General features: G+C 53.5%; 4 protein-coding genes across 4 annotated transcripts; 1 reads left to right on the forward strand and 3 right to left on the reverse strand.

The window, feature by feature from the left end:
• Nucleotides 1-199: 199 nt before the first annotated feature.
• On the forward strand, nucleotides 200-1381 carry SPBR_01811 (uncharacterized protein; the record flags this gene model as incomplete). The annotated part of the gene is made up of 3 exons (XM_040760121.1): nucleotides 200-209; nucleotides 335-624; nucleotides 1163-1381. 3 exons carry the CDS (start codon nucleotides 200-202, stop codon nucleotides 1379-1381), a joined length of 519 nt encoding a protein of 172 aa, XP_040619299.1.
• A 376-nt stretch (nucleotides 1382-1757) lies between these two features.
• On the reverse strand, nucleotides 1758-2270 carry SPBR_02085 (uncharacterized protein; the record flags this gene model as incomplete). Its single annotated transcript, XM_040760394.1, has 1 exon — nucleotides 1758-2270. The coding sequence occupies one exon, from the start codon at nucleotides 2268-2270 to the stop codon at nucleotides 1758-1760; it is 513 nt and encodes a 170-aa protein (XP_040619300.1).
• Nucleotides 2271-3110: 840 nt separating this feature from the next.
• SPBR_02023 (uncharacterized protein) lies at nucleotides 3111-3803 on the reverse strand (the record flags this gene model as incomplete). Its single annotated transcript, XM_040760332.1, has 2 exons — nucleotides 3111-3644; nucleotides 3726-3803. The coding sequence occupies 2 exons, from the start codon at nucleotides 3801-3803 to the stop codon at nucleotides 3111-3113; spliced, it is 612 nt and encodes a 203-aa protein (XP_040619301.1).
• Nucleotides 3804-6703: 2900 nt separating this feature from the next.
• On the reverse strand, nucleotides 6704-10449 carry SPBR_01232 (uncharacterized protein; the record flags this gene model as incomplete). The annotated part of the gene is made up of 2 exons (XM_040759543.1): nucleotides 6704-6918; nucleotides 7032-10449. The coding sequence occupies 2 exons, from the start codon at nucleotides 10447-10449 to the stop codon at nucleotides 6704-6706; spliced, it is 3633 nt and encodes a 1210-aa protein (XP_040619302.1).
• Between the last annotated feature and the right edge of the window lie 607 nt (nucleotides 10450-11056).

The raw sequence follows: 11056 nt of genomic DNA on the forward strand, positions 1-11056 counted from the left end.
GAAACGACGGCATATCGAGCGAAAACACGCGCGAATGGCATGTCTCGAATCTCATAGCTATGGACATGAGCTTATAGACATACGAAATCACGACGACAAGACAGTTTCAAACCCCTTGCGCCGTGTTTGCTGGCGCCAAAACTGGCCTTTCATTTCATTGCATTTCATTGCATCCTAACTTCTACCACTTTCACTCGACATGCTTCTCTGTACGTCTTTTCAGGATACGCGACATGCTCCGGTTTGAAGGAGCCCCAGTAGTCGCCAACGCCTCCCCACGCCTCCCCACGCCTCCCCACGCGTCTCTCGCTCTGTCACTAACAAACTTCCCCAGTCTGCCCCTGCTGCGCCAACATCTTGACGGTGTCGGCACACCCAGAGACGGGCCGCAACCGGCTCGAGTGCCGCACCTGCCCGTACGAGTACGCCATTGCTACGCCGCTCTTTAGCCGCCGGGAGTTTACACGCAAGGAGAAGGAGGACGTGTTCGGCGGCCCGGGCGCGTGGGACAATGCGCAAAAGACCAAGGTGCAGTGCCCGGCAGAGGGCTGCGACGGCGGCGAGGCAGCGTTCTTCCAGGTGCAAATCCGGTCGGCCGACGAACCGATGACGAGTTTCTTCAAGGTGAGAGAACAGGCCCTATGTCCTATTTTCCCGTCGTCTCCCTCTTGTTTGTATTTTTTTTTTTTTTTCACCAGATGGCTAACCAAAACAGTGCATGACGTGTGGAAACCGGTGGCGGGAGAACTAAGAGTTCGGCGATGTGGTCAGGTGTAGTTGGGAACCGGAGTCCAGAGGCCGGAGGTTGTGAGTTTCGTGCCATAATACCCAGAGCTGTAGCAATAGACTGTTTTGTGCCTCTTTTCCTCGACCTTGTTGTGTACCATCTGCATGTCCGAGTCTTGTTCACGCCCAGCGGAACCCGGCCTGTATACCCTCTTGCTCCAGTCGCATGACCACCTCGGGACTAATAATCGCCTGCCGGAAGGACTCTTCTTGCAAAAGCTCCAGGTGCCGCAGCGACGGCCCCGGCCAGCTGAGGTATTGCAGGTACGGTGGTGTGCGCCAGTACTGCAGGTAGGCGAGGTAGCGCACAAAACGAGGGTCGTCCAGGTACTTTTCGGCAGCCAGGTGCTGCAGATAGTAGGGGTTGGCGAGACAGGCAACGAACTCGCACTCAATCTCGAAACGCGTCTGCAAGACATCAGTGGTGGCGCCGTTAGCGGCCGTCGGCAGCGAGGGCGGCTCGTTGTTGCCGAAAGCAGAAGCCATCGTCGGAGGAGATATATCGTTGTGTGGATTGTCGGTGGTATTGGGTGATCTCTGGCTCGGATTGCGCGTGATGCTGAGCTGTGCACAGACAGATGTCGTTGCAAATTGACAGGAATGAAGGAGCTGTGGTAGTTGACGAGACGCGGTGCTCAGAATTGGCCAATCAGCGTCACGTGCGCCCAGTTCCCCACGAAAGCCAAGCTACAGCAACAGCCCTGCCCAGACTTTGATAATCCTGTATCACCAACAGCTCTTTTATTCGATTAAATATCTTTCGCTGTTATTTTTATATATATTTGATTTCAAAATTTCTAAATAGGTACATGAACCCTGCGCCTTATTTGCGCCGGCCATTCCGTACATACCGGTGCCACATAGAACGAACCTACGAAGTACATACCAGCCGCATGCCGCCCAGCATCGGCTGTCTTTCCATTCTCAACGTTCTGCCTCCTTTCTGTAGCCTTTCTTTTTACTTGTTGCACTCAGTCCTGCTTCTTCGTGACGCCGTAGCTGGTAAAGTCCACGCCCAGCCCCAAAACAAACAACAGGCGCGCCAGCAGCGGCGGCGCCGTCGTCCAAAACACCATCCAGTCGGCGCCTGTCCACTGCGCCACATCGGCCCAGGCGGCCCACCCGCCCAGGGCCTGCGCGCAGCCGTGGGCGTAGGCGGCGTCGCTCAGCAGCATGCCCATACACAGCCAGCGCCAGAGGCGGGTGTCGTTTGGATACAGACGCAGGACGATGGCTTCGACAAAGGCAAAATAGAGCCAGCCGCCGCCGAGCTGGGTGTAGAGAAAGGCAGCGGCGTCGCCCTGGTCGGCCGGGTAGGCGATGGAGTGGCGGGTCATGGTAGAGAGGTAGCTGCCCGGATCGCGGAAGACGAGGAGTGCGCCATTGAAGGCGAAGAAGGGCTCGAGGGTGTTCAACATGAGCCGGTACAGCCAGTGGATAGGTGATGCGCCAGCGGTGCCGGCGGGAGTCTGCGTACTGGCCATTGCTGGTGACGACGTTTCGATTTTTTGTTTCTGGTGTTAAACGCGATATGCAATGGAGGTGATTAATTTTCATACAGAAACGGATATGGTTGGAGAAATCAATGTCGAAAATGAAACGCATGCCATCGTAGCATCATCATCGATTCCAAGTTTTTGACGTAATTAGTCCCTGTGTCGTACAGCAGCTACCATGACAGAACACTGGAGGAACCTAGTCCGGCTCATATCACGTGGAGCTACTGCAACACATCGGGAAACTGACTCGAATTGCTTTCCCCTTAACTAGGGACGCGTGTCGATCTCTCTGGCACGCGTTGTGGGCTTCTTGATGTCTTTGGCTGCAATTTGTGACGACTCCATGCAGCTGCGGTTGGGCATGTGCAACGTAGCACATCAGGGTCTGGTTGTCAGCAGGGAGCAACCAAACTGGAAAACGAACAAAGGCGAAGTGCCATCCATGCCCGGAACGGGACAGGCAGCTAGGGAAATTCCGTCCCCAGTATTCTTGTTAGGCTTCCTCATAATAAATCACAAAGAACTCATCGAACTAGTTTTATTGTTAAGAAGCAAAAGATAATCATCACTACTATTAAATCCCCCATTTTCAATCCTGGGATGGCTAAAACGCAGACATTATGGCTCGTGAAAATAACGTGAGAAAAAGCGATGAAAATGGACCAAAATACACAAGACTAGGGTTGCACTCGATGCTTGCCACTGCCCCCGGATATTGGAGACGATCCCAATTAGCTAGAAACGCACTCGTTGCATGAAACAAAAACGTCAGCCAGCCACATCCCCCCTCCCTTCTAACGTATTTTCTTTGTTACTCCTTGTATTTTACAGAGCAGCAATCAGGCCAACAAAGGCGGCCAAAACACCCGCGCCCAACGTCGCCGCACCAGCGGTCGAGGCCGACGTCGACGGGCCCGTGCCGCCGCCGCCACCGCCGTTGGAGACGGTCTTGGTGCCCGTGGTCACGGTGACGTTGCTACCAATGCCGCGCGACGTCGTCTTGGAAGAGGACGTGGTGACAGTGGCCAGGGAGCCGGAAGTTGACTTGGTGGTGGAGGCGGTGGAGGCGGTGGAGGTGGTGGCAGCAGCCGAGCCGGAGGAACCAGTCGCCGAGGTAGAGCCGGACGTAGTGGTGGTCGAGGCAGAGGCCGAGGCCGGAGCGCCGGCTGTCTTGCTGTACTCCGCGCACAGGGCGTAGCCGGCGCTCTGGGCCTGGATGAGCTCAGCGGCGGAGTGGCAGTTGTTGATGAGGCACGGGGCGACGAGGGAGGCAATGGCACTCTCGGTCGGGCCGCACTGGCAGGCGACGTCGTTGGCGGCGCAGCCGGCTTTGGAGATGGCAGAGATCAGGCAGGAGGACTGGGAGTAGTTAGTACGACGTGGTGTGCATCAAAACCATACATATGAAATATATTCTGCTTGGAGAGAAAGTACACATACAGCACACTCAGGCTCGCCAGAGAGGTTCTGGGCAACGGCCGCACCGGCCAGGGCAAGGGCGACGACAGCAGACTTCATTGTAACTGCGGTGGTGGGTTGAGAGGTGTGAGGTAGATGAGAAGCGGAATAAATGAGGATGAAGTGTATCGACAGGAATGTACTCTGTAGTGTATGTGTAAGTGGTGTGTGAAGAAACTGTAAATACGCAGGAGGGCCAGGGAAAGAGCGAAGAGCGGCCACCGTCCACAATATAAAGAGCGAGTCAGTGAGGAGACAACACCGATGCTGCGGGAAGGAGCAGGGGGCAGCGCCAGATATCAGCATGGGCGTGAGGAGCAGCGCAAACCGACAAGGGAAGGAGTGGAAATAAGCAGGTAGGTCACTTAATACTGACCATTCTCACAACAAAAGAGGGGGCAAGCTCATCAAGGTAAGAGCAAACGGGAAACGATCCGCCAAAATGGTAACCATTTCAAAGGGGGGAAGACTGTTCCTTCCCTTTCGGTTTTTCCTGTTCATCCATCCCCGGAAAGAGGAGACAAGAATCGTCAGCCCAAGGAAATTGGCAGCGCCTTGAGGTGCCTTTTGGTGCATTTTGGTGCCTCTTTTTGCCTGCAAAATGACTAGCCAGGGGTTTGGTTCTGTTCCCCAACCCTCCACACCAACTCGTCTCTACGCGTCCAAGCTTCCCATCGATTCGTTTGCTCGTTGCTTCAGCTCTCAATCTTCTGCCAGCTCCCCGTTCGGGGTTTCCTCATCATTACGTGTTCAAAATGCTTCGTCAAACGGTCCAAGGTCCTTTGCTGCTCATTGCTCTTCCTGTCTTTGATGGCTTCCTTCGCCTCTTCCTTGCTTTCGTCGTCCATCCAGCGAGCTGTGGCGGGAGGGTTGCATTGGAGTGGCCGCCCTGCAGATGGTGGTTGGCTGACTCGTGTTGTTTGTTGGGGTCGACTGTGCAAGTCTGCCCGGAACATGCGGTTGCCCTTGCGGCGACCAGCCCTGTCGCCTTTGGTGACGAAGCCGTTGCTGGGCCCACAGTGTGCTGAGGTGCCTCAAAAAGGGCTGCATAAGACTGGAAGGGCGCTAAACTGCACACTCGACGATGCACGCCCGTCAATTGTTTCTTTTCTTTCCCATTTCTCTCCTTGCTTCAGCAAAGGATGCTATTCGCTCAAAACTAACAATAGCTCCTCAACCTGAGAAGTCGACTGTGGCTGGGAAAGTGGGCCAATCGATGAGAGACGCGTGAGCCGTCTCATTCTCTCATGTTTCTTTTTCTCTCAACGCAGCAACGCAGCCGCGGCCTCTGAAGCTGACCAACAAGCATAATATCAGCCCCTTCAGCTGACCGAATTGGACAACGGAATTGGCCCAGCGAACGTGCAAGCCATAGGGTGTGGGTATGCCTTCCGGGTGGCTTGGTAAAGAACTGGAAGTATCACGGCTCGGGGTCTTTGAAAAGACAAAATGACGAGGCAAAGTTGAACAACGTGTCGTGGAACCACAGAATAAGAAAACAAAGCGTCGGCCGACAAAAATAGCAATCAATAGCCCTTTATGATTATACAAGCTTTTATCTCTTTTGCGAATAACTTACCCGTTGCTAACCTCTACCACACTGCTTGAGGGCTTTGCCTTTTTCGCTTAGGCCTGACAACTGGGGTTGGAATATTGGTGGCGCCTTAAACTGAGTATTACTGTGTGGAAATAAGAAGCCTGTACGGAGTATGGTGTAGAAAAACAGGTTTAGGATAGATCAAAGACAGCGACAACTAATAATGACACTTTGTGATAAAAACAATGTAGTGTAAAGCCTATTTGAATTTGTCTCTTTATTCGTTTTAACGTTTTGCGCGTATTTTGTATTTTATTAATTATTAATTATTAATTATTTGTTTATTGTTTCTTATTTATTATTTTATCAATTTTATGGACGGAATGCACAAAATGTCACAAAATACAGCATCAAATAAGAGGAAACGAATAAAATACGATCATTATTTGTTCAGCGCTCCGTAAAATGGAAGTGAAAATATAAACGAGCTACGATCATAAACCGAACCAACCTCCACCTCTTCCTTTTGTGCAGTTGTCCTGAACCAGCACTTATTACCACGCCAATATATTATATTCGCTTGACGGTCGCCATTCCTTCTTTTATATTCCTCCCCCAATCCGCTTGAGGTGTGATACCCACCACGTCATTTGTGAATGCTGTTGTATAGCAAGATGCGCGCTTGGTGGCACAAGTGGAAACGAAGAAAATAAAACGAAAAGAGTGCGAAATCGAAAAAAAGAAGTTGCAATGCAGCTGGATAGCGAGGGATGCTGGCAGTAATAAAAAAGCAAAACGAAATGTTGGATGGCCTTAGTCATCCGTCAAGCTGCGACTCTCTGCGAAGAAAATCATAGACAAGGGGTATCTTCGATTCATGCAAATAAAACAAGAAAAATAATGTGCAGCAGGGGGAAGGCAGATGGTGCTTTTGCAGCTGCGCGTCCACCTTTTCCTTTGCGCGCACTGTCGTGTGTCGTTCAGCCTTGAGAGGAGGCTGCTGAGCCTTCATGCAGTGGGGCAGGTGCAACTCACAATAGAAGCACAAATCCGTCATGACCTTCAAAGGATGCCATGAGAAATAGAAAGCCGAGAAAAAAAACATGCAAGTAGGGCACCAAGGGGAGGGGTAAGGGCGTCGCAACAGTGCGACGTGACGCGTTTTCTCATCGTCTTTTTTTCTCCCCTTTTGCACCTTTGAGCCATCCACCTCTTTCATATCACACAGCGTCTTCACTGCCTCGTGTTGACGTCCCCTTCAAAGATGTCTGTTTCAACAGGAGAACATCTGATCCAATTCACTGTGCGTTACTCACGTAGCCAAATGCCGTAGCACAGTAAAAAGCAAGATAGCTGTAAACTGGGGGAGGGAAGAAGGAAGAGGCGATCAGAGCAAGACAACGAAATCGTTGCGTCTCCTCGCTTAGACAGTAATGCCCTCGAGGTGTGCGAGAACGCGACTGTCGTCGCCGAGGAACCTGCGCCGGAAGTCGATAATACCCTCCGCAATTTTGTCAAAATCGCGCTCATGGTCGTCGCGGAATTTCTTCAGCAAATTTTTGAGGCCGTCCACAAACCGCGCTTTTTGGTCACCCGTGTAGTCGTCGGACCGACCGAGTTCAACAAGAATTTGATCGTCTAATGGTCATGCCGAAAAGCGCGGAAAATAAAGAGCGGAGCGGAGAGAGTGAGAAAGGGAGGGACGAAAGAAGAAGCATAGGAGTACCATGACAGAGTGATGGAAGACTTACCTTTGGGCACAATAGATGCAATGTGTTGAAAACTGCACGACGGGTCCGAGCAGCTGTCGCCTAAAAATTCATTTGGGCAAAGCGCGATATCGTCCTGGATCTTACCACTGTACGTTAACGACCTGAAGCCGCCGGGGACCTGTGTCTTGTACTGCGGGTGGAAGCGGTATGACTCAAAGTACTGCAACGGGCTCTCGTATGGTGCAAATGTCGCCGTCGGCGGCTTTGCTGCCACTCTTGCTGGCGTCACCACCACATTCGAGTGCTGTTGCTGTGACTCCTCGTGGAACAGCTCTGCCACGGCGGCAACGCCCCCATCAATAGCGCTGTCGGAAGTCGAAACTCCGCCATCCTTTATTTCGTCATCCTCATCCGGTTCGCCCTCCCCATCCGATGCATTGTCCAGCATCTCGGTGTCGCCATCCGCATCGCTAGCGTTGGCAGAATCTGACATTTGAACTGGGTCCGACTCAGACGCAGCGTTGGACTGCGAGTTTTCTGCTTCTGCCCGAGCAACAGATAGCCCTACACTTGATTCGGCATCGCTCGGGGTGCCGTGGGATGGGGCATCACCTGCCTTTATCTCGCCCTCTTTTTCCTCCTCTTGCTGCCCAAGGCCATCTAATTGTTGTGAAGCGAGATCGACATCCGTCATCCTGCCAGCGTCATTGATGGGTTCGTCTGTCGGCGGCTGTGATTGGTGGGGTTGTACGCTCGCTTCGTTCTCAGTGGAAGCTTCTTCTTGCTCGCTGCCTAGGTCCTCAGCGTCCTCTGTCAACCGCCGCTTTTCAGCCACGCCTTCATCGATCTCGGCTTGAAGGGCTGCAACTCGTTCCTGAAGAAGGCGTAGTTTAAACATCTTTTCTTGGAGACTGGCTTCGACACGAGGCAGTTGTAGACTCGCCACACGCACCCGCTTCTCTCGGTGGCTTTCTTGAGAAGATGACGGCGACGGACCGCCAGTGCGTTTCGCTACACGGATAGGAGCTTCTTCCATTGGCGCCAGAGGGCTACCGGTGCTATCGTCCTTCCACAGCTCGCCGCTGGACGTTATCCGCCGAAGAGGCTGTGGAGCAGGCCGAAGCACTGGGTATGGGCTGTCGTTATTGCGGTTGCCGCTGGAGCCACCTTCAGATGGCGTTCTGTTGCCACCAGTCTGCGGCGTTAGAGAGCCTGCCGGCGACATCTGTGACTTTCTCGCCTCGGCCTCTGCTATCTTGCGCTTCATCTCTTCGATCTGCCGCATCTTTCTTGTATACTCGTCGTCCTTGGCCCGCGCTATCATACTCGCAGGGGCGGTCGGTGGTGCCGGCATCATAGGCGGAGCACGTCCTGCATACCCTCGAGGAGACGAATAAGAATGATCCGCCGGAGATTTGCGGCTAATCCCGTTTTTGCCAACATTGTCGTTGTATTGTTGCTCACGGTACAAGGTAGCACCGCCCGAACGTTGTTCATTGTATTGGCCTGGTCTCGAGTACGAATCATCGGCCTGTGAATCAAGTTCCATGGCCACATCTTCATCCGAATCATCGCTGACTTCGATGATCATCGACGATTCTTGCCGAACAGGAGCAGGTGGGCGTGTGGGTAGACTGTGCACCGCCGAGGAAGCAAAACCACCAAAGTCAGCTGCCATAGGACGTTGGCGGGAACCAGTGGCGGGAGAAGAAGGGAGGGTAGCAGAAATGGCAGCCGTCTTGTCTGCAATTTTTCCCACAATAGCCGCTGCAACATCACCCTGTTGTCCAGACACAGTGTTTGCGAGAGCTGTCGCCTCTGCGGCAGCTTTCGTTGCGGCAGCTGCACGCTTCTCTTGTGCCTGCCTAAGAGCTTCGAGCTTTTGTTGTAGCATGATTTCTTTCTGTGACTTGGGCTTGTCGGGCTTTGCAGCTGCGGCAGCAACAGGGGGCTTCGGAACTGGTGCGGGCGTTGGTTTCGATGCCTGGAGTGCGAGAAGACGCGCAATGCGGTCTTTGCGTTCTTCCTTGGGCGCCGTTTTGTCACCACCTGGTTCGGGTTGGGATGCCACCGGCTCAATAGACTGCGATGGCGAGGTTGATCTCGGCGAGGCTGAAACCGCTGCGGGGACCGCTTTCAGACCCAGCTCCGAGAAGAGGGACTGAATCAGTTTGCTATCGAATCCCTCATCGATATATGTCTGGTAATTGACGCCGTATGGGATTAGTCGCAGAATGGCTCTCTGTGCTTCTTTCTTGGCATCGTCCATTGTAGTGAAAATTAGGTTACTTGAGGGCATCGCTTGTTTTACAGCAATGGCCGCGTCCTTTTCGACTTTCGTCGTGACACCGCTCGCCGTCTCGTTTCCGACTGCAGTACCATCTGAGGTTACAATAGCGGCACCAACAGTTGGGCCAGCCGATCCGGAGCTGTCCTTTTGCAGGCTTTGTCGTGCTGTATCAGCATGGTCGCTGTCCTCAACCTCACCAGGGGAAAGGCGCGGCGAGTACGTAGCAGCACGCTCTTGGTCGGTGGCCCCGACAGACTTGGGTTCTGAATCGGAGTAACCCATGTCTTCATCGTCTGCGTCAGATTCATCGCCGTTGCCGCTAGATTTGATCTCACCAGGTTCATTGTCGTCATCATCGTCGTAAAAGGCGTCTTCTTGGGTATCAATAACACTAGCATCGCGGCTCGGCAAATCGGCGGCGGCGTGGCCAAGAGCAACTTGCGCAAAACTCTCTTCATGAGCCTCTTGAGAGACAGCCGAGCGAGAAGTCCTCGCACCTCCATTGCCCGTGGACCCGGACGTCTCTTCAGGTTCGTATCGATCTTCCATGTCTTCGCTGAGCTCGCCTTCCTCCGGCTCGCTCTCTCGCGTGGTCACGGTGGCTTCTGGGTTGTATGCAAGGCCTGTTGTCGAAGCGGCTGGAGGGGGAGCATAGCCTGCAGGCGAGTAGGCATGCTGCGGCGGCATCTGCTGCGGCGGTAGAGGTTGTGGTGGGCGCTGCTGGTGGTAGCTGTGCTGCTGTGTATGTACTTGTGCAAGGCCCGGATTGTATGGTGGGTGCGCAGAGGGTGTAGGTTGCGAAGTGGGAAATGCCTCGCTCCAGCTTAGGTCGCCACCCACCGCATTTGGGCTGCGCTCTTCCGGCAAAGCTACGGAGATGCCCAAGCCGGAAACCTGTGTATTTTGGTCAAACGCAGCTTGTGCGGACTGTACAGCTCCATAGTAGCTCTGCTGAGGCTGCTGCTGGTTAACAGCTCCTGGCGAAGGGATGGGGGGAGGCACTTGATACGGGTTGCCATTGTACATGGCCGGAGGAGGGTTGCTCGATGGCCGGTAGTCGTACTGCGGATATTGCTGTTGAAAAGCTACCGGGTGAGAACCTTGGGAAAATGGTGGCGGTGGCGCTTGTGGTGGCCACTGCCCATGGCCATAGGGATAGCCCGCCATTTCAGCTTGATGGAGCTCGCGCGAGGTCGATCAAGAAGCTGTCTTGTCGTGTGTCACCGTTTTCCGTCTACGATGCGTTGTTGTGGTTCTGAGTGAAAGCATGGGGCGCTGTTACCGGATGACGTGGGTGCGGAGGAAATGAAGTTTTGTTAAGACGAATTGCAGACACGGACAACAACCTGGCTGGTCGCTGGAGACTGGCTGCCTGTCAAGGCAGGAAGGAGCCAAAACGACACGAGTTGTTCCTTCCTAAGCAAAAATCCACCTATGTAGCAATAAGGGCGGAGACACCGCGAACATGAAGGGCACAAATGCGCGTGCGATTTCAAACACTGCGAAATCGAGGTTCAGAACGCGCGTTGAGTCGTGCAGTGCGATATGTCTGAGCAAGTCGTGATTTAGAAGACCGTGTGTTGTCCAGCGATTTCCTCGCGCCCCCCAAACAGTGCCCAAGATCGGTATATAATTAGAACGCGAGCTGTTGTAGTGAACCGGCCGGATTATCTAGTGTTCCGTGTTTGGTCGTGGCTCCCTTGTTAGGCTCACCCCACCCGGCACCTGCATCTCTGCCTTTCCTAATCTGGCTTTGTTGTGTTGTTGTCGTGGC

This window comes from Sporothrix brasiliensis (genome assembly GCF_000820605.1).
Source record: "Sporothrix brasiliensis 5110 chromosome Unknown Cont18, whole genome shotgun sequence".
NCBI classification, from domain to species: Eukaryota; Fungi; Ascomycota; class Sordariomycetes; order Ophiostomatales; family Ophiostomataceae; genus Sporothrix; species Sporothrix brasiliensis.